At 44.5% G+C, this 23,897-nt stretch overlaps 1 protein-coding gene across 1 annotated transcript in view; it reads left to right on the forward strand.

The window, feature by feature from the left end:
- LOC144722732 (protocadherin-9-like) overlaps positions 1-23,897 on the forward strand; it is a 62,027-nt gene that overhangs the window by 19,379 nt on the left and 18,751 nt on the right. Inside the window, exon 3 of the mRNA XM_078601082.1 lies at positions 13,276-13,600. Within this exon, the coding sequence (XP_078457208.1) occupies positions 13,276-13,600 (325 nt within the window). The remainder of the gene's footprint in view (positions 1-13,275; positions 13,601-23,897) is intronic.

Consider the following 23,897-nt stretch of genomic DNA (forward strand, 5'->3'; position numbering starts at 1 on the left):
GCAAACGAAAACAAATGTCGGAATATGTATTTATGCTGCAGGAAGAATCCGATGAGCTGTGAAGCTCTTTCTCACAGATGTCCAACATCGTCTGCATTTCCACATATGTATCAAGCGTGAAGTTGTGGGAGGCTCTGCATTGGCGAGGAATTTCGGGGAAGGATGGGAGGGGGGCGCTAGTTGCTTACACTGCTTTGAATTTAAAGTGTGCGGAAATGCACCGGCTCTCAGATTGAAAATGAAAAACTCACAGTGAGTTGTGAAGGTGTTGACCCCAATTCTCACAACTGCAGCTAAGGAATCAGTGGATCAGCGCTTGCCACAAGAGGCTATGACAAATGAGTTATTTTGTTAAGCGCACCCTTTGTCTTTGTTTAACAGTCGTCTGCAATGGTGCAGAAATGGATGTAATTCCTTCAGAGTCATTGTAACCGCCATCGTGTTATATATTTATATAAAAATTCCCATTTTGTTTTAATACGGCTTCGTCATCAAGGTGTCGTGTGCAAGACATCCACACGTACAGTGCAAAGGCACTCCTACATTTTTTTTAAATAATGGAACTGAGGTAACAATAAAATTACGTCTCCTGTTGCCATGTAGAGGCGTATTTACAGTACATCAAAACAACGATGCAATTATTAAAAGCAATTACGCAGATGGCACATTCTAACGGGAAGGTTAAAGAATAGAAGCTCCAATGTCACTTTGTATGCTTCAAATGAAGCATAACCAAGACATGATTTTTTTTTAGGTGGCCAATTTATTTGGGGCAAAGAGGCAATTAACTGAATCAGTCATTACAAAGAGGGGAACTGTAGCGGTGAACGGATTCCATTTTGAGCTTGGCAGGAAATGCACGGTCTCTTGACCAAGCAGAATTGGCCAACAAACCTTTGTTTACCAATAGGTTGTTTTAATCAGTCACTGACGATAGTTCCCAGGGTGCTCTGGCTGTGTGATTGCTCAAATGGAGCATCAAGTAGGGACATGCCAATAATTAGTACATGACAATTACGGGCAAGGCAAGCATTACGCAATAACTGGCCCAAGAGATGATTTGAAGCTCTCTACTGCAATGGGCCCCAATTTAATCCATCTTTTTTATGTATTTAATCTTACTCTCACCTAGCAATTACGTCAAGAGTCATTAGACAAGTCAGACAGCAATCATCTGAATTGGCCCTGCTGTGGCCCCTACTGATTATTATTATTTAGTGGGGGGTGTTACTGACTTTACATGAGACAGATTGCAGTCAAGTTGTGGTGCAACAATGAGGTTAATTATGCTCTCCGTGCTTTATCTAAGTGGTCTTCTTGTGATCCAGGTAACAGGATTGTATTTTTTGTTTATTTACTTGGCAAGGTGGCCTTAACCACAGTGGTGTTCACAAGCGAGTCGATTGGACGGCACGTTCTGATCAAATTAAAAATATGAACCTCAGAGTGCCGGCACAAATGTAACGAAAAATAAAAGTCATCGTTAAACACCAGACGACGAAATACAGAAGAACATTGCAGGCAGTATTTTCCGCTGAGCCTCAATGCTCATGCTGTGTCGATGGCAGGGCAGGTGAGTAATGATCAAGTTTTGGTTGCATGACATGAGCCCAGTTACGTCCCAAATGCTGACTCTTCACTCTAAGCGTTTCTCGCATATGCGGCCTAGGGGAGCGCAAGTGCACTTGTGCGTGCGTACACATGTGCACGTACACACATGCCCGCCCGTGTGTGTAGGGAAATGCGCACGTGTGTGCACGTGGGTGTTCTGTTGTCAGCTTTCTAGTGTACGGACAATCGAGCTCAGTTCTCCGATGTGGCTTTGGGTTGCTCCGCATGTAGTTCGGCACGATACTTTTTGCCCAATGCGCCCGGGAGCTTCTTCAGAAATGAACAAAAGCAATGTTTTCATTTATTTTACCAGGTAAAGGCCCGCTGAGTTATCTAGCTTTTTTTTCAGAAGCGACCCGACTATAACAAATGGTAGCTCAACTATGTGGCTTATCATCAAAGCGTGGACATTTAGAGCAGCCGAGTTACTCTTTGAACGCTCGTACATTCTAAATGTGGAGGGGGGGTGGGGGCGGTGGAAACGTGAGACGTCGTGGCGAGCGACGTGCGGTACCAGCCCTAAATCACAACGGAGAGCGCTGCGCAGCAGATCTGCAAGAAAGAGAAAAAAAACGTACGCAGTGACACGTTTTGCGCGTTCCGGCACAACTGGATTTTTTGGTTGCTGAAATGAAAATGGCTAAGGAGGCTGCTCAGGAGTCATACCATATCGGCTTCCGTTGGGATGGCTGCACCCTTATTTAGCGGAACCCCACTGAGCCCTGTGACAAATAGCCGCTCCTTTATTTCTCCTCTTGCTTTTTTCATGAGACCGCCGAGAAATGAGAAAACGAACAAAAGCCAGATAAAATAAAACCTTTACCGACGCAGTTTATTAAAAGCAGGAGGGAGGGAGGGAGGGGGGGAGTTCAGAGAAAGTGACAGATGTTGACAAGATTATCCCCGAGGCTGGGGTATGCCCTGCATTGGAGAGAAACGAGGTAATGCGCTCAAATGGCAGGGCCTTAGACGTATCAGCTTTATGTCCATCCAGAAAAGAAAAAAAAACTTTTCAACTTTCTGTGTTTTCAATGCAATAACAAATGTTGGTTTCTTTTTTTTTATATAAATAAAAAAGCAGCTGAGCGATGGTGTCACGGAACTTCGATCGTATCCATCCGAACGCGATTAAAAGATGCTGCAAAGTTGAGTTCAAGCTAAAGATGAGCAAAGCTTGTTGGAGGGGCACATGAAAAATACATCGGAATATTGATGTACTCCTAGGATAGTTATTGAAGGTGGATCATGACGAAAAATATTAATACAAATGTCATCGGGGGACCAGGTTGGAGTGCTTTCGGAAAACCAAACTTAAACAATGAAAAGCAACACAGCAATGTGCCCACAGACGGAAAACGATTAAATCAACTCGTGTGCAGGAGCTAGATGGAGTATTGCATCACCAGACTGTGAAGGAGTCCTTCATCCAGCAGTGGATAGATTATAGCTGCTGCTGATGATGACAATGGCACAAGATGTGTGGCCAGGCCAAGTTAGCATAGCGAGTTGGTTACTGGTTTCACTGGCTACCCCTTTGGTCGTCCAAGCCACACATATTCAACAATGTTCTTGCATTTTGATAAGGCCAAGAAAGAATCATTACTCTCAGAATTAGAATCGCTATTTAATTGCATAAGAATTTAAATCCCGACGGTTATAAACAAGTGGTTAATTCTTGTACTACTACGTAGTTTTTGTGCGGTCGTGCTGTATAGCTCGCTGGTGCGTTGTGCCATGTGTTGTTTGACGCAAATAGCCCGACGTTTCAGTTCCCAAAGAAAGCTCCGAGCACATGGAGCGAAACGTTGGGCACCACGCCGAAAAACAATGTGGTACAACCCGAAAACACATATTTAACGTGCAAAAAAAACAAAACATGAATATATGTTCATGACATTTCCATGAAGGTTAAGCCGAGAGCAGTAAATAAAACACTAACAGCTATACATATCTCAATTTTCACAAAACACACACACTCAAATTTGGCACACAGCCTAGGGAAGCAGATGTACTTTGATGTCGTGGCTGCCATTGTGATGATTATAGTAGCACCGCTGATTGGACATTTACTCAAACACTGGTATTGTACAAAATGATTCTTAGAGCGGCAATCTAACAAGTTTCGATTGCCAAGTTGACTGCCGCAGCGCTCCACTGCATTTTCTTCCTATCGGTAATGAGAGGGGGTCCAAAAGGCAGAGCCAACTCACACGACCACATCACCAAACTCCACGACATTTCGCGCCCTGCTGTGAATCGGGGCCGTCATCACGGCCTCCCTGCGTGTCGCAGATAGCACCACCGTGGCCACATACGCTCACAACTAAGCTGAGTTTATCTTCTCCAACACTGCGAAACGACCACAACTAGCGATCGAGGGGTGTGCGTCCAAATAACTCAAATCAATTAATTGACAAAATTTGTAATGCGTGCTGTTTTAAAAACATTTTTGTTTTCTGCAACGCAAGATATGTTGGTGCACGTGGGGGTATAGCACATCAGATGTAATGGTATTCGGTCGTGGGTAAGTCGTAGAGAATGTGTGCGTAAGTTGAGCAGTGCGCGAAGCAAGGTTGGTAGGCATGAATATTGCCTCCACTATCCAGAGATCACCACAGGCAAGGGTTCAATGTTGTTTGAAAAAAGGATTTATCAATATTTCCAAATTCTTTGCATAGCTAAGGCATCAAAGGTGTGCGGTACATTGTCATTTTCGTGACCCAGGTCACTCTTACAAATTACACGTTGTGGTCTCTTGAGTTCTCATCACCTGGTTCACCTGAAACTTGGTGCTTGGGAAGGCAAATGTATACATGTGCGTGTATTTGTGCCTTATGTGCTACTCCACAAAAGCAGATAGGGCAAGGACCTTGTTTAGTGGAGGGGGGGAGCAGGAAGGGGGCTGGACGAGGGTGTGCACAGGGAGGGGAGGGGGCAGGGAGGGGGCTTTACACGTGCATATTTTACGGCACACTTACGATTTGCGTGGCAAAGACATTCTATCCTCCGAATTGACTGCTTGCTTACTGCACACGGTTGGTTTTGAATGGTTACATTTCAAGGGAGAATAACAAAAACTGGACAAATTCGTCAATGGCACTGTTCCGATGACGCAAATAACATAAATACATATATAGAACAAAAATAGGCAACGTTTTAGGTTAATGGGCCTGAGCAAAGAAATATTTTGCTACAACTAATAGCCATTGCCTGGTATGCAGGGGAGTGTGTGGGTTCGATCCCGACCCCATGGTTGCGTGGATTTTTTTCCGTAGATCCTCCAGTCTTGCCCTTCGCATGAAACATGCGTTTAGATCATTTGGCTGCTGCTATGAATTCCCACACATCATCAACCACATAGATGCACTTTCATGTGTGCCCAGGTCGCTTCTGAAAAGCAGCTAATGGCTCGGTGGGCTTTACCTGGTTCCAAAAAAAAATGTCATTCTAATTTTTGTTCCGTTTCGCAGACACTATTGTTGACCAAAGGTTTTGAGTTTTTTGTTATTTGGGCTTGTGCACCACTGTCCTATGCAGCAGCATCGCACCATTTCATGTTTTTTTTTTGTGTTTAACACGAGAAGGTGCGCTAGGGTCACTTGTGAGTGTCCCATCATCGCGTGCACTGAGAGGCTTCTGAAGAAATCACCTAATGGTTGCAATCGTCGCTAAGGTTTCAGATGAGCTAGCAAGGCATTTACACAAGCTCACTCTGTACCCACGGGATATCATGCAGATCCTTTGCTCGCAGAGCTCGCGGGGGAAAAAAATCAATTTTCTACTTTCAACGCTAACTGTAGGGCGTGTCATTCCTGTGCCTAAAGCCGTATATCTAAAGCACTCTGGATAACCAGTGCTACACACCTCTTCTTTATACAGACACTGAGACTTGTGCTTTGGAGTGTTCTGCATGCTGGATGTGTCAGACGGCCGTTGCCCACATGGCTACATCTGATGTTCGGCACCATAAGAAGGTTGAAAATTGGATTAAGTCATGCAGTGGTGTGGCCACCTGCTTCAATACAGTAGGAGGTGCATTTTTTGTAAAGAATGTTTTTTTACCCTGTGCCGACAAGCCTTGAAACTACAATTCGTTTTCAGCAGTTGAGAATAAACTAACGTAAGCCATACTATTCATTTTATAATGCTATTTTTACTTACAGATATACAATTTAGATGCTCCTTTTCCCTGCACTATTTCATTATTGCAGACCTTGCTGACCCTTATTTCCGGTAACCACAAAGCCATGAACTCAAACTCGTGTTTTTTTCAACGTCACATTCTGCAAATAATTCAATGCTCCCTTCAAGAATTGTTATGATTCCTCCTCTATATCCATATCTACGATGTTGTGCTTACGCCAACATGAAAAAAAAATTCATGCCCATTAAACTCACTAATAACTCAAATTTATAATCCACATTCCATACTAGGATCCCAATGCGCAGTGCGTGGACAGCAGGACACAAAAACAGAACGAGGACAACTGACCCAACGAAAGAGGGAAGGCCACTTTAAAGAGATGGGTTTTCAAAGCAGACTTAAATATATCTACCGACTCCGAGGCGTTCCTTAGCTTGGGTGCCACGCTAACAAAAGCCCCATCACCAAAAGAACGCAACCTGGACCTGGGAGTGCTGAGCAGTTGGAGATCATAAGATCTTTGGGACCTTGGTTTAGCAAATGTCATCGTGTGAGCAAACGAGAGTATGCGACAGCCAGCTCTATGCGAGCTGCGTGAAGCGCAGAGAGAAGCAAAAGTTCATTGACAGCCTTTGGCTATGATCATTGACTTTTCCGCGTAGGTTTGCAAGGAAAGCCATTGGAAATGCCAAGAGACTTGAGAGTAGTATCACTCACTGAGACCCATAATATGGCAAACTTGCGGTCTTAGTCAAAGTGCTATAATGAGAGGGCTCTTGGGGCCATGGCTCCGGTGGGGGCATTATCACGGTTGTGTATAACCTCATCCACCCCTCCAACCCTTATGAGATCGCTGCAGCACATCTAGCGTTAAGCTGAGCCTTTGCCTGCCAGTGCTTGCCCATCTGTGGTCACAGGTGCGCGTGCTTAAACTTGCGTAAATGATTGCGTCAAAGGGCTGTACGTGCAATTGTTCAGTCAAGCACACCTATGACATATTGTGCAACCACACAAGAAGCATGCCCGTGGACAGCTGTGATGCCATGCGCTACCTCTGTGCGTGTGTGCACACTTGTGTCTAAAGGTCTCTCTGCGAAGGCCGGTGTTCCGTCACCCACACCAGCGCCGTGTTGTATAAGGGTGCGGATCGGACCTGGCGTGCGGCGTATGCAAACGAGCACGTATTCTTGGGTTTTTTCGGTGAAGTCACGTAGGTAAAAATTTAAAATTAATAAAAAGTAAAATTAAATAAAATATTTTATTTTATTTTTATTTTACTTTTTAAAATTAATAAAAAGTAAAATAAAATATTTTATTTTATTTTTATTTTACTTTTTATTAAGTTAAATGTTTTACCTACGTGACTTTACCGAAAAAAGCCAAGAATATGAATCCTTGCAGTCACAAAAGCTTCAAATCTAAAACGAGCACCTGTTTGTGAACCTTTAGAGACGCCTGAAGCGGACAAAAACGAAATCCTTCCCAGGTTCGCTGGCTTAAGTACGTCTCTGTAATGCCACCCACGGAAACAACCGCCCCTTATGTTCATATATGCGTGCGATGCTCTCCACGCACTGCCATTGAGTTGTGAAGTTTGGGTAACAAAATCCTGTTCAGTTGTCAAAGGGAAAATGTAATTTCCCGAAGAAATATAATTGTTCACAGTGTAGCACTGCAGAAACATTATTAAAAGTGTGATTTTAATCAGACTGTGATGCACTGGTAATAAAGTCACTGGTTTATGATTGCATTTGCATGTGGTTTATAATGGGCTTTATTGCTACCCACTAAGACGCCTGTGAGACAAATGCATTACGTTGCGGATTCTTTTTTCGTTACATTGCACCTCTTGTGTGAGCGGAAGCCATCGCAATGCCAAAACGTTTGAGCGTTCGTCCCCTGTGGATGCATTTTTCATTTGGCTGATCATTCGTGTATTTAAAAAAAAATCAAAGAAGGATTTCAAACAAGCAGTCGTCTGTAGGTCGCTTTGCCTAATAACCTTTTTGTCTGTTTTGCACAAAAAGGGTCTCACTATTACCAATCGAAAGGGAATTTTAATTACTCTAGCCTGTGGCACAGTCGCCTGGCAGTTGCAGAACCGTCCCTTGCAAGCAGCACGCCGCCGACAATCTGAGAGCCTATGTGTGTCAGTCCGATGACCACTGCTCTAGCGCATTAAATGTCCAATGTCATCGTTTTCCGAGCATTAGCTTTAAGCGCTCTTATTTTCCTCGTCTTTCCCGCTCCTTGTGTGGGGGGGGGGGCGCAGCTTGCTAAATAATACATCGCAGCTCTTTAATATGACATGAGGGACACATCTGGAAAATTACTTTTTTTTTCTCGGAGGCTAGGTTGTGCACGCACGTATATACAATGCAATAATCGGTCGTATTTATCAAGTTAATGGCAGCCAGCTTGCTCTGAGCCGTTTTACCGTGTGCATGCAGCATTGAGCTATCTTTGACACCATGCTGGCAACACTGCCACTAAGCCCCAAATAAACTGCTAAGACCCCACGCCGTGACTGAGGTTGCTGTTTAATTACCACTTAGTATATTAGTGGTGTGTTGTGTAAGCTTCATTTTCGTTAATAGCACAAGTCAACCGTGCAAAACAAGGGCAAACACGAGTTCGGGATCGTCGGAATATTGATTTTTTTTAATACCGTACATCTCACGGCATCGACTTTAGTCACATTAATTTTGATTTACAGTGCCGCAGATTGCATTGCCTCTCCCCTTGATGAGTCAATAAGACGCGCAGACGGGCCCTGATACAACGCAACGATTTGTTCCTTCAGGAGTAGGCAGACTGTTTGGCGCGAATAATACAAGTGGATGCTCCCTAGGTCCTTTGGCTATGTATTCTGGCAGTGTTCCCTCAGTTTTGCTCTCCTTTTCAGTGGCACGAACTGACGACAGTGGAGGAAAATGAGCCTTTCTTCACACAAAAAAAAATAATCCCGGCTGGCCGAGCCATTGTACATGCCGGAGCAGCGCGCTCGTTAGAATGCAGGGCTCCACTGCGTGTTGGTCAGTATAATTTTCCGCTAATGGTTGATGGGGGGTGACAGGCAAACAATGGATACCCCGCCTTTCTTTGTCGGATTTTTTTCTTAAAGTACTCTCTTCGAAGGAGGGACAGAAGCCGAGCGAAAGGCTTGGCAGGCAAATCAGACTCTTTCAAAACAACCAAAAGAAAAATACTCACAAGACAGCCGTTGGAGGCAGCTGCGGGGTTTTCTTTTTTCACTGCGCGAAAACAACGCAATCAACGGGGGGACGTGCCACTTCGGCGGCGAGAGAGGTTACATAGTACGAGAAGATGTGGCTGATGCGAGATGAGGCCTTTCTAGGCTGTTAGAGCAAAACACATGGGAGACCTCCGATTTCCAGAGCCAAAACCTGTTAATGTACTTTACCACGCAGGAGGTTCATCCGCCGCTGTCACCTATGGTTACATTAGAGGGTCAGCAGTATATCTTGACACGTTCAGGATGCGCTGGGCCAGGCTGGTTGAATTATTTAGTTGCTTACTTGTATTCAGATTTCGGCCGTCAAAAAAGGTGTTTGGTAATTATTTTGCCGTTTCGTTTCGAAAATTCACGCGTGTGTGATGAACTTCTATCGCACGGTAGGTAGCCAACCATGCTAATCGGAGGTGCGGGGAAGGACAAGAGACTAAATGATTATGAAAAGTAACCATAGCAGTGTGCCGAAAGAAGACAGTGTTTAATCAGTGCTGACTACCTCCCTGCTATGGTTCAGAAACACGGTGGTGAACGAAAGAGAAAATGGAACAAAAAACTCAACAGTACCACAAAGAGGCATGGAGAAAGATGCACATTTGTATTCACATTGAGAGACAGAAATATGAATATGTGGGTTAGAGAACATACAAATGGTAATGTGTGCATGTATGTTGAACTTCTTTCGCACCGTACGTAGCCAATCGTGCTAATCGGAGGTGCGGGGGGAAGGACAACAAACTAAACGCAAAAATAAGTTTTAAAGAAATTAGTTTTCTGCTACCATGCAAAATGTTAAGAGACGCGAGCTGGGGAAAGACGTGTCATGGCTAGAACGGACGATGACCGAAGGTGAAGAACAACGACTTAGTGGAAGCTCAGAACGCACCGGAATCTGAGGAGATATCCACCGAGGAGATTGAGCGATGGGATTGGCTCGCGTGTGGGTGCTGCGTGGATTGATAGATCACGTGATAGTGAAATGCGGTGACGGTGGCTTGGAGAGAGACCTTCATCCAGCAGTAGATTGATCATGGCAGATGATGATTTTGAGCTAGCATCAACCTCAAAACAGGAAGGTGAGAGGAGAAGATTTGGGCCCAGTGTCCACTCGAAATAAGTTGTAGCTGAAGTGTTTGCGTTGTGAACACACATTAATGAGAGCGGCTACGTTTTAACCGCACAGACTTTCACGTTTTATAATGAAACGCCACTAATTTAAGGTGTAGTCATTGAAGTTGTGAGAACAATATTTACGCGGTCAATGAATTAAACTGTTCTTAAATGTGAAGCCCCAAGCCGTAATTACAATGGATCGACACAACGTACCAAGTAAGCGTAGAGTGACACGAATTACAGTCGATGAACAAGACTCCTCTTGCTTTTATAACCCCAGTTTGGGCTATGGTTGTATAATGTGTAGAACCTGTGGTCTGGTGCTTACATTACACATTGGGTGTGGTGCCCAGCTCTGCAAGCCACAGCAAGGATCAGGCCTGGCCTCCAGCAAGCTCAGGTTTTAATTCATTATCAATCAATCTCTGCTGAGCATTTCCCACAAACAGGAAAAGGGTCCAGATTTGTGCACGTACCATCGATTACCTAGTTAACTAATGTTTATTTTATTTCACCAGGTAAGGCTCACTGATATATATTTCTTGTTTGCTCACTCCCTGCAACCTTCAAAAGGTGACTTAGTTCACAATACAGAGGGAAAACCCGCTCTTGCTTGAGAGGGATGATATGAATACAAGGGCAGTAGCAGCATACGTCCATCCAGTGACAAAGAGTGGTCTCCATCTCACCATTTCGCACTGTGTGGTGTTACACCCACACGGTGCGAAATGTTCAATTTGTACAAAATGCGCAAAAATAAAGAACCTGAACAATAAAAAAATGAATGGTTTCGAAAGGTGCGAAGTCAGTCAAGTGAGAGAGACACGACTTTTGTAAAAAAAAACACGTTTTACCCGGAAAAAAATATACATTTCTAAAGACTGTAAATGGCTCTTTGTATAGAATGCACCTGGAGCAGCTGCCCCCCCCTCTCCAAAAAAAATGCAGCCCCTTTCAGCTGAATGACGGCTTAGAGTGTCATCCCATGCGGTATTAAATAATAATAAAAATACAATAAATCACATATCAATCTTGATTTGAAGCTTTCGTGACTGCAGGAATCCATACTCTTTGGTTCTTTCGGTAAAGTCACGTAGGTAGAAATAAAAAAATAAAAAAAATATCACGATGTTTCGATCACATATCATTTGGCAAATCAACTGTTGGGCAAAGGCATCCCCAGCCACTCTACCGGTCACGAGGGGTGAGGAGGGGTGTTTCAGACCACACCTCACCGCTGATCAGTGAACAGTTGGTGAAGTTGAGGGACCTCTGAGGACCGCTGCAGATATTGCACGCCTCTCCTGTTTATAGCCCATGCCTGAGAATGAGATTCAGTCAACGCTGGTCTGGCCGTCGCCCGGCGATGCTCGTTGTAGTTACTGGCAAAACGTCGTACTCAGATCGTGAATGTTGAGGGACTTACTAACACACAACCGGTGTGCTGTACTAGTGTCGACTTTGTGTGTTGTGTTTACATGACAAACCTGACCAATTGGCTGTGTCGGGTGTTGGCGGGTTTAACGTCGCATTTATATTCACGCGATCTAACCCAAAAAAAAACCTGTATTATAGTCAACGCTGGGTTCGTGGCCCAGTCCCCAAAACCACTGAGCTGTTTCATTCCCCTCCCCCTTCCCGCAATATTTATCGTAATTATAATTTGTGTATGTTGAACTTCTTTCGCACTGTACGTAGCGAACCGTGGAAATCAGTTGGGCAGCAAAGCCTCACCTCAACGTCTGATCTTTAGCAGTCTTGCTTAAAAACAGCAAGTGCGAGTTTTGTCGCTTTTTTTTTTATCCACCACGGATAACACGCATCACGCACTATGAGTTGCCGACAACTACAGATGCGTTCTAAGCGTAACTTATCATATAAAACGCTATGTACGCGGTGCACACGCACTTAATAAGTAACCGCGTTTTCCTCACTTGCGTGCGGATGCCATTGGTCAATGTATTCTTTTACTTGAGACCCAGCAGCCCTCAACTCCAGCGGAGCTCTGTCAAATCAATGCTGCATTAATGTGCCGGCTCGCGGCGAACCCCTGCACGCTGGCTCCGCCAACGGAATCGTAATTTCGCGATGTTTTATTCATGGCGCGAGCCGTGACCACAAATAAACCTCCTCCTCCTGCTCTTGCGCTGCCGCTCGCTCTCTCTCTCTCTCCCGAGCCGGCTAATTGGAAATAGATGTGACAATTTTTTTGCGTCGCGTTTGTGCTCGGACGGCAAACTAATAATCGCGTTTTTACGTCCGCACGCACTTTCGGTCTGATGAATCGCATGGAATGTCACTCCGCAGGTATTCACTTGACAGGTCCTTCCCGCCCCCCTCGGAGAATGGGGGCAGACCGGGGTTCATGCCGACTGGCCACGCCGTTGTATTAAAATTAGGTCCAAATCGTTGCCGTTACATTTGCCGCTCGCGTACATCCCACGCGTTCAAGTGTATACGTGAGACATAGTAAACATTCATAATGGATTCCTCGAAAAAAGTACTGAACCTGCAAAAGGTGATATTGCTGAGTCGGTTGCTTTGTGCACATTTCTTATTACATCGCAGTCCATTCTGCAGTGCAATGCTGAATTGAACAAACAAAAATTTGTCGGGGTTATTTAAAATGTCCCCAATAACCAAACAAAGTGCACTTCATCTGTAATTTCGAAATAAATAAATGCGCATCCCAAAGTAAACGTGCGCAGGTGTTCCCGTGAGATCAGAATACGTCGGCAAATTTCGCGAGCGCGGATTTACAGCGTGGGTATTAAGCACTATTCATCCACCGGCTCTTTTTTTCGCAAGCGACCTGGCCACAAGCAATAGCCCAATGAAGTGGGTGATCATGTGGACTTTATAAGCAGCCAAATACTGTAAACGCGCGTCGATTCTAAATGTGGTGGGACAAACCCGGAGGAACCTGAGAAAAATCCACACGACCACGGGGGAGAACACAAACGCATGTGCTCTACCGTGCCCCCAGTCCTCCACTCCACGCTTCACAAATACCAACACAGTAGTCACAACGTTCACTGTCTTGCCAATCAAATTTGCTCGTTCACGCGGACCCGCGTGGGCCAAAGTGTGTGTGACCGATGCGTGCGCTCGAAGGTGAATAGACAGCAGACGTGTAATGTGCGGAACGTTTCAGCCCCAGCGCCGTGTGAAATTCACCCTGGACGGGGAGTGCTACGGCTCGTCGCAGCAGAGCTGCGCCGACAGCGGCCTCGGCGACACGTCCGACGGCGGGCCTCCGCTGGGGCCAGCCATGGCCTACCGGCCGGGCGGCATCACGGGAGCTGCAATGGAGCTCGGCTCGGGTCCCGCGGGCTCCGGGGGAGGGGCCGAACACGGCCCCGGTCTCCCGGGGGGAGGAGGCGGCTGCTGCTACTACCAGCTGACGCCGCTCACGGACGAAGGGCACGAGAGGAGCACCCCGGACGGCAGCATCGGGGAGATCGAGCACCTGGAGCACGGTATGTCCTGCGAGCGTTTGGCGCCGTCGTGTTATCCGCGGGTGCAACACCGAGCTCCGCCTGCCTCGATGTCCCCTTCGTAGAATGTAGCGTTGAGCAGTCAGGTTTATTGACAGTTTGGCGCTCGCTTACTCATTCCAGTCACTTTCTCACCGGTGGGCAGTCGCCTTCTTATTGCGCTTCTATCGCGACCACCATCGTTCCCGCACCTCCGATTAGCATGTTTGGCTACATACGTTGCGAAAAAAGTTCAACATGCATACAAACACGGTTACTATTGCAATGGAACGCCACCCATGGCTTAGGATTATGTTTACCAGACTGTTTAATCTCATCCACGCTGTTTTCAACCACTACACTCCAGATCACAACACTTCTATCTCTGCTCCTTTCAATGCACTGCATGGCGACTTTGGAATTCTCTCCCTTTATTTGTTCTTCCCAAGTTCTTTTGATAACCTTATTCTATTCACGACACACGTCAATTCTTGTCTGCGACACCTTCAAAGGTGCTGCTCGTTGATGGCTACTTGCCATTTTAGGCCTTCGGGCCTATCCTCATGGACAGTGATTTTAGAGAAAAAAAATCTCACCGCAGATGATTGAGAGCTCTTTCCCTATTTCCTTTGTTCCCGCGACACCTGAAACATAGCTGATCGCACACCAGGGGCTCATGTCGTCTGAAACTATATAAGTGCTCCCAATGTGCCTTATCAAAACTTTAATCCCCCGTATTTATTCAGCCACTAAAAATCTGAAGGCTGAAACAAAGTAGGATCTGAGGCCTTTTTATATATAAAAAAAATATATATCCCATTTCATACTTGGCCGGTTTCATTGGGACCTCATGGGTTGCATTCTGAGGAATGTGTGAAGTAATCGAGCTTAAAATGAATCATCGTGGATTATGTTTTTTTTCTATCAATTTCACATGTTGTTATTAAAAGAAAACCATAACATTGTCTTCGGGTTACCAATATGATAAATATAATGTGACAAATGTGGGGGGAAATCTACAATTATGAGCCAAATTACTCCCTTAATAAAAGCCATAAAACATTGAAAGGTAGCTTGGTAATACATTTATGGTTGTTAACTAATCTTATTTAAAAGTGAGAAGCGACTGTCAATTGAGCACTTATTGATGGCTCGTGCTGTTTCGTCTCAATGTGAGAAAGAAAGTTGCTAAAAGGCAGGCAACGAGTGCATGTGCAGTGCATATAAGGGCCTCGCCTGATTTATTGGCATGGGCACCATGGTGGCATTATGTTAACTACCTCACCCGGTATGCAGGAAGCTATTGGTTCGATCCTGACACCTGTATATTTGGAGTTTGCATGTTTTCCCCATGGTCGCGTGGATTTGTCTCCAAGTCCTCCAGTTTTTATCTCCACATTTTGGAATCAAGATGCGTTTAGAGTATACGGCTGCTATACATTTCCACGTGATAAGCTACTTCGTTGAGCAATCATTTGGGGCCAGGTCCCTTCTGAAAAAGAGGTCAGTAAAATAAAATAAAGTCTAGTTTTAGATTTGAAGCTTTCGTGACTGCAAGGATTCATATTCTTAGGTTTTTTCGGTAAGGTCACGTAGGTAAAAAAATTTTTTATTAATAAAAGTAAAATGAAAATAAAATAAAAAATAAAAATCACGACGTTTCGGAGGCAACACAAGCTTCCGTCTTCAGGTGGAACCGTCACAGCACGATAGCTGTATCAAGTGTGTTGTCTCCGAAACGTCGTGATTTTTATTTTATTTTTATTTTACTTTTATTAATAAAAAAAAAATTCCTACGCGACTTTACCGAAAAAAACCTAAGAATATAAAAGTCTAGTTTATTGCTGCAACAGAACAGGTGGCTAACAGAGATGCCAAAGAAAGTTTTTATTCTATCACTTATTTGTCTCTTCCTCTGGTCGTGTTTTGTTATTTCCTGCTGCTTTGCAACCTCCCCATGGTCTTTACTCATTCGCGCGCGACCACCAGTGCAGGCAGTGAACCGTGCCCTATCATGGGAGTACCCCATGCTTCACCTCACCTCTCATCCCTTACCCACCCCAGCGCACGCATATAATTAAACAAAAAAAAACATCATCCAGCAAACACGCAGCGGTGTGTTCAGAACTTGCGCAACCAACCACCACCGGCTACCACTACGCATGAGGCAAGTCACGGGCCATTCGCATCTGTCACCATGGCGAACAGGAAGCCGGTAGCTTGGGAACAACCCCCCTTTGCATGTTATTCCACCGCAAGCTAATTAAAACCTCCACCTAATTAGGTACAGCCCGTTATAACGTTTGCTGCCTAAGGGTCCTGCTTTTCAAAAGAAATGCTTGATTTTTTTTCAGTGTTGCCTTTAAAAAAAACGTACAGGTAAACTATGTTGTAATCATTAGAGAGCTGAAGGTAACACGTGTCTTGGAATGCCTTTGGTATAATGCGTGCAGCACACTCCGCTTTCACCGGTGCAGCATTTCTCCCTCTCTCCTAATCCCACATCAAACCATTTCCAAAGGTGACTTGGTAATGTGTGTGTTTTTGTACAACGTTCAACTTCACGAGATGTTATGTCAGAGGAGAAACGTTTCGTGTGCGGCGTGTCTTATCGTGTGCGAGAGCATTGTTTCCGTGCGCGAGTTCCATTGGTCACTCCTTTTTTTGGGAAGCAAAATACGCGAGTGAAGAACAGCGCAGTAGAGTAAGCGCTCTACGCAATTTTACAACAAATTGTCGAAGTACATCACCGTTAATGTTGGAGGGACGCAGCTGGAGGAAATGCCGCTTTGTTTATCTCGCGACAGCAAGCAATTGAAGACAGGTCATTATGACTGGCAAAGGTAAAGAGTAACGCAAAAGGAGAATTTGAATGCGTCTTTTGTGAAGACTGAATTTTATCAACGAGTTCTAATTGGAGGGTTCTGTTATTTTAAAAAAAACCCTCCGAAATTAACGATGAAAACTCAATGGCAACAATTCTAGTTTCTGTACACATTAACGAGTGAAATGGGTCAAGGTGTTCTGTTTCTAGATTGGCCGACATTCAATAGATGTTTTGTGTCAAGCCATCATGCCTACAATCTGCAACAACAACAAAAACGGTGCATCACCGCAATGAAATGCGAACTGCATGTGGCAATCCGTGTCGTTTTGAAATGTTAAGGAAAAAGTGTGCTAATTTCAATTTGGTGCGTTTAATCCATTAAGAGAAAATGTGCCTGAAATTTTGGTTGGGTGACTTGAAAGCAGAAGAAGCTCACATTTTTTTACGATCTCTGCTCTCATGAAGGGCGGTTCATAAAGTTTCAGAAATGAAATTTCCCACCGCTTGAGAGTCCCACGATACAGCGTGCTTATGCTTGCTAATGAAAGAGCCAGCTCATAGTTGCGTAACATCTACGCAGCGAACCGATGAGTATTAAACAACACTTTGTAAAATATTGAAAACACTTCCAAAAACACATCAGCATTTACTAATGGGCGAGGAAATATACGACTCAAACAAATCACATCCCTACCTACCCTGCTGGCATATATCGTATATAACACTCTAATGGCAGTGTTAGAAACATGTCTATTCCCAGTTATTTTACTTGTGCAAGCAAATAATTGACTTGTTACCAATTCACCAATAAATGGTACAAGAGTGCTTATACAACGAACATTTAGTCATGCGTATTTTAGAAACATGTATTAAGAAAGAGTGGTGGGCTACTGGCACAGCGGTGAGCACAATGCTCTTTTAACCCAGCTGAAAATAATTATTAATCCAAAAGAATTGTACAGTTGATTCATTGCTGGACAAAAACCTCCCCACGCCGTGTCAGTCACGAGGGTTGAGTGACCAGACATTACCACACTGGTCAATGCGGATTGGTGAAAGGAGCAGGCCAGGGCCAGCTCAGATATCTCTCACGACAAGCGTTCGCCATGGTCAAGAGTCAAACTGGGATGAATGGGACTAAAGCGCAGCAAAATAACCACCACGCCACTGCTCCATCCAGAGATTAATAATAATAAAAAATATAAAAATTATTATTTTTGCTTCTTTCCGTAAAGTCACGTAGAAGGGAAACAATAAAATTAAAACAATAATTTATTATTTCTCTTCTACGTAACTTTACCGAAAAAACCAAGAATATGAATCCCTGCAGTCACGAAAGCTTTAAATCGAAATTTATATAATTATTGTTTCATTTAGAAAGAGACATGGTTTAATAATTTGTCTTTTCCCCCCATTTCTAAGAATACATTTATATTTCTTTCATTTAATTTCACTCACTGCTTTCTGATGCATGCATAACAAAGTGGTGTACACGAGAGAGAATCATTCATAAGCATTCCGCTGTCTCCATGCTGCATGTTTTTTGAGCTTGCACCACAGTCTGTATTTCATATTGGGCTTTGGTCATGCTTCACATAAGTCATGGAAGATTAAGTGAGTGAAATCAGAAGCAAGCCAGAGCATATATTTGTTTGTTTTTCAAAATAAATGCCTTAACATTTTGAACAATAAAGTAAATATATATATTTACAGGACAGCCTACCATTTGCTGCAGGAAATAAACACAGACTGTTGATCTCTAAGAGAGGGAGGGAAGCTAAATGTATAAATATTTGGAATAAAACAAGGGATTGCTCATGGGAAGAAAATGTAATACATGAACAATACTAATCAGTCCAAAACCGGTTAACCTCATGCTAAGGGTCATTGTTCCTCATTAACCATTGCAGGGGCGAGAAAATTGGCTTTTAAGCTCGTGCCACTTTTATTCAAATTGCGCACAACTCATTTATTTGCATTTCCATCAAGATTAATACGAAAGTAAATGGCGTGCATTCATGTGAATTAAGACGTATTAGTGAATGGTTCAACGGCATTCACAAGTCAATCTGGGGTAAAAATGTTGCTCTGAGCATTAACTTTTAAGAGTATGTTATATATAATTTCCTTCTGGTTAAACTTTTACCACGGCTAATGGGGCTGCCAGCAATCCCGGGCTATGTCAAGAAGCCCTTTTTTTGGTGTTCTTCCACTTGCAGGGGAGTCAATTAATTTGACTTCGGAATTTGACCTCTACACCCTGACCCAGCATATACTGAAGACGCATAATTTTTGTTTAATGGAGCCACATCCAATGACAATCAAGCAGAAACGTTTTGACTTTTAATGTTAATTGTTCGTGTGCACCGGAGGCCATGATGGTTGCTTGCACCTTTGTACAAAAGTAATGCAGCGCTGTATTTGCAAAAGCGGGGGGAGGGAAGGATGAAAAGTCATCTTTTGTCATAAATCCAAGCTTGGAGTTAATCCATCGACCAATAAGTCCAGTGTTTAGTTCATTGCAAATACAAAAGGACCTTCAGTGCACAAGGACCTGCATTTTAAGAAGTGCACTGAAGTAACAAGATTAGAAGAACAAAGGAAGCAACTACTTTCCTGCCATCGTTGTGAAGGAAAATTAGATTTAAAAGGACAAAGAAGAGAAAGCAGTGAGTGTCGGGGTTGTTTTTTTTTCTTCTTACCACCGGTCCAGTTTTTTTTCTTGGCTCTAAAGACAAAGGCATCTGTGCAATAGTTGTGAATGCAAGTGCAATGAGGTGGTGGTATATGTTTAACAAAAGCAAGTTTCGACTCTGGCATCTGTCACAACATTTAAAACGTTATGTCAATGAAATAAATGTTATCACAAGCAAAACAAAAAAACCCCGTCTGCCAGAAAATGTTCAAGTAATGGTCTGTTTTCCTTCAATCCTGTGCTATTTTCTCGATAATCTAATCCCAGATAACTTTCAGGGCTCGCAGGCAGTCTAAAGATCCTGCGTTGCAATCTCTAATGGGCGCGGAGAGTTTAGGGCATAAAAAGGAGCATTCCGTTTAAACAACTCCCAACTCCAATGCGCCACGGCTCACGCCACTACTCATTAGAGCGCACATGTCAAATATTCACGGGGCTCGTTTAACACGGCAGTCCAGGTCAGTGCTAAACAACATTAGCGTGCAGTCAACGGCGAAGAATTTCGACAACATTGTTGTTGTTGTTGATGCCTTTAAACAGCTCACAGAACGACGGAGTCAGGTCCGACACCTTTGGGAATCGCGTCGGCTCAAAGATCTGAGCAGAATACAATATCTTCATTTGTGTGTCGAGCAAAGCAATTTGTAATATGGGTGCCTGCCTGCCTGCTCACTCGCGCCAAGCGTTTCTGCTGCGCCCGCGAGATTTACCGCACAATGGAGAGGTGCGCTGCACTGGGCATGCTAATGGGCAGCTGCATTCGTGCAGGTCTCCAACGCTCCGCACACGCGCCGTCTAATAATGCACAATTTCAGCACGCTTGTACGGAATATTTAGCCGTGTTCGGGAAGAGATGATGCTGCCGTTCCGTTTTGAATAATGAGTGTTTTTGTTTCTTTTTTTTCTCCATTTCCTCGCGCGTTCAATTTTGCACAACAGCGGCGTGGCCAGTGCAACGGGCAACCGGATTGAAGTGTGCGGTTAGAGAGCAGCGTGAGAGTGAAATGTTTGCAAGTAGAAGGACACGACTCGGGTGCTAGCAGCTATCCTGCAGATAGGTCTGTTCTAAATACTGCTGCAATGGTGCACTGTTCGAAATGTGTCACGTGTGTATTGTAGCGATTTGGTGGCACGGTGGTTATCACGCTATGTTGTAAATCCAACTCCCCGAGTTCGATAACCTGGCCAAGGCGAACATCGTTGGCAAATTGATATCTGAACCAGCCCCGGGTACCCTGGCCCTTCACCAACCTACACTGACCAGAGTGGTGAAGTATGGTCAATCAACTTCACCGTGGACTGACATGGCTTGGGGAGGTCATAATCCAGCAGTGGATTGACAAAGGGCTCTTTAAGGAAAAATGTGCATCGCCTAGATGTTGACTTGACCAAAACGTGCATATTTAAGGAACTTTAAAACACTTTAAAAATATTTATGCTGGGATGTTTCCATGTGTGTGCTGTGTCGTTTATAAGCTTTCTTTATTAACTCTATCGCTCCTCCTGTCACAATGACGCATGCCTACAGACCAGTTCATATGCAAATGACAATGATTCAAATGTTCCTGCCTCCCCCATCCTGTCTTCCCTCGCCCCGCTCTCCTGCTGTCCTTCCATCTTCCACAATTCCAGGATCTTTGGGGGATTGGAGGGCAGGGATGCTACAGTAAGAAATCAAGTACTACATCATTCCATGACCCCTAACATCTAACCCAGTGCTCCCATCCTCTTTTTCTCCCCTGCAAGGGGGGGGGGGGGGTTGTGCACTCATCTAATGACAGCACAAATATTGTACGAGCACCTCACTAAGTGAAAACAAACACTGCCCCCTTTTCCCACCGATGCACAAACATTTTGACAGCCCGTTGAAACGTGCCCTTTACACTTCGCAGGGGTCCTGCGGGTTAGTGGCGGCGGCGGCTGCGGCGCTGCTGTGCGTGGGGCGTGTGGAGGAGTCGCGAAAGGCTTTGTCCAGTCAGACAGAAGGAATCACAGACAGCAAGCCACAGTCGCTCAAATGTTTTTTGTGGGTTTTTTTTTTGCGCTTTTGTCTATCGGATGACAGAGTAATCTCCAGAAGTCTTAATCAAACATCCCTGTTTGCTTTTTCCTTCTTCGAAAAATCAGCTGTTTACTTATCCAGGCAGGTATTCAATGAGGTTAAGCATTCATCTGTCTCCTCTCTCCCCCGTGTTGTTGGACCGTGTGTGATATATTTTATCAAGATTTTCTTTTTCTCTCTCTTCAACTTACCTCCTTTGATGATAGCGCGTGACTTTTAGATGGGATGCTTAGATGCAGAAAGACGCATAATAGCTAGCAAATGCCAAAAGGAAGAACCTCACCTTAATCCCTACCTCAAAGACTAGTCTAAGCTCATCCTAGAAAGTAATCTTCGCAGAAAGAAAATCAGATCGAATTAGATTCGTGAAAATAGCTTGGATTACCTGAGATTACAGTGCAAGCAGATTTGAAGCAGGGCTTCCCTAAGCTTCTGGTTATTGGAAAAAAGGCAGACAAGTTCATATACCCTCTATGATTGTGCAAGTAGAAGTCATTTTGTTTACCGTCTGGCTACAAACACGACGCTGAAGAAAATGAATCGACCACAGGGACGCGACGTTGAAATAGAGAAGGCAGCAGTGGGCGATGGAGGAGGCCGTGTGCTCGGTGGCAGATGACGGGGAGCTCTGCGTGCTGATATGAGCTACCCGTCGGAGGCCGTCGGACCGCGAGAAGGGCTGCGTGCAGAACGAGAGAGAGCGAGAGAGAGAGTGAGCAAGAGGTGGGGGTTTACATAAAGCAAAGTGAAAAAAAAAATTACGAAATGATGAACGAAGCAAAGTGCCGACTACACCGAGCATCTTCTTGTTTCCACTGATCGTAAAAAAAGAGAAGGCAGCGGTCCTCCCCACATCCGCCGGCGAAGCTCAACTACCACGACCCAAAGCCCTCCGTATCCGCAGCGCGACTCAGCAAGCGAACGTCAACTTCCGCTGGCTTCTGGCCAGCGGTGTTACATCTCGTGGCAGTGTCGTGTGCGTCACTTTCAAAAACACGGGCAATGCCTGCCTTGCAGACAGCTTTTGCTACGCGTCCACTTTGAGGCGCAAGTTGTTCGTGACCAGCATAGCGGAGTCTGAGCCGGTCACTCGTTACGAGGGAAAAAAGTTAACTCTCTGAACGCGTTCGTCAATAACAGTACCTTGAAAGAAAAAGAAGATATCGGCGACGTTTCAGGCAATGGCTCTTCTTCGTAGCAACACGATAGAAAAAGAGCCATTCCCCAAAACGTCTCCAGCAATATTCTTCTAGATTTGAAGTTTTCGTGACTGCAAGGATCCATACTCTTTGGTTCTTCCGGTAAAGTCACGTTGGTGAAAATAATAATAATAATAATATAATAATAAAATAAAAAAGTGAAAAACAACTAAATTAAAATGTTATTCCCAGCCTTGTAGACTTCCATCACTAGGGAATTTGACGTGCAGTGTTTCAATCGTGCAAATTTGTACTCCCCCATCCCACTCCACCCATCCAATGTACAGGAGCTGTACGAGCAGTACGCCCAGGAGCATTACGTCCACCCTTAGGATGAGCCTCTCCAGCCCACGCCCCGCCCCCACACTCACCCCGCCCTCGTCCCCCCCCCACCCTCCTCAGCTATATAAACCCTTGTCAAAGCCATCTCTTTAGCATACCTCAGCAACTGTTTTCACTGTGATTAAGGACGCTTGTGTTGCGCCCGAAACGTCGTGATTTAATTGAGTTGTTTTTCACTTTTTTTTTTATTTTATTTCATTATTATTTTCAGCTACGTGACTTTACCGAAAAAACAAAAGAGTACAGCAATAGTCTTGTTTTTCTTTCGAGGCAGTGCTTATTAGTTGTGCCTGTGCACCACCGCCATCGCAGAATCACGAAAATAAACCTATTATTCGGGTTTAAATGTAATGAATTATCATTTATATCTTCTTGACTCTTAACTGGGAAGCTGCCATGGTAGAATGGTTAGGGGTTTGGGTTGAATTTCCCAGCATGGCAGTCAAAACAACGGGGAAGATTTCTTACATCCATGGCCTCTGGCGACCCTGCTGTACAAATGGGCACCGCCACAGCTAATCAATCGGCAGTTGGCATGTGGTGGGATAAAGTGTAGATAACTACCCACCGCTTCCCAGATGTCGGCCCAGTGTGGAATAGTAGGCCAAAGACCATCTGGAGGAGCCCTCAATGGCTCTCTGTAGTGGAGTCCATTCTGCCAGCAGAGGCATGGGCAGGCAATTGTACGGCTGCACCTTCACCTTGTTGTATCCTGACACAAAAACAATTTGAAGGTTCAAAATTCAAATCTCGGTTGGGTGTCATCTCGGTAATATCATTCCTTCTGGGTCGATGATATCGCCAGTCGTTTTACGGGAAGTTAGAGGTGGTTGTTTGTATACCGGGGATCTCCTTCGCCACGTGAATGTGGAAATTCCCACGGTGGATTAGGACTGCTGCAGAGAAGAGGACTGGTCTATGTTAGCTTGAGCCTGAAGACGACGCTGATTTTTTAGTAGTGTTTTTACATTCATCATAAATCCCTCAGGGTATTTACGTTTGGACAGCAAGAATAGTCAATCTAATTCACCCCCTCGTTCTTTTAAAATTGAGAACGTAAATAATTATACACGGGATCCACCGTTGTCAGTAAACTTGCACGTGCGATCCCATGGAAACATTGGCGTTTTACACATGTAATTAAAAAACAATTGCTCCTACGCACTTGGAATTCA

Source organism: Lampetra planeri, chromosome 15 (assembly GCF_965212315.1).
Source record: "Lampetra planeri chromosome 15, kcLamPlan1.2.h2, whole genome shotgun sequence".
Taxonomy (NCBI): Eukaryota; Metazoa; Chordata; class Hyperoartia; order Petromyzontiformes; family Petromyzontidae; genus Lampetra; species Lampetra planeri.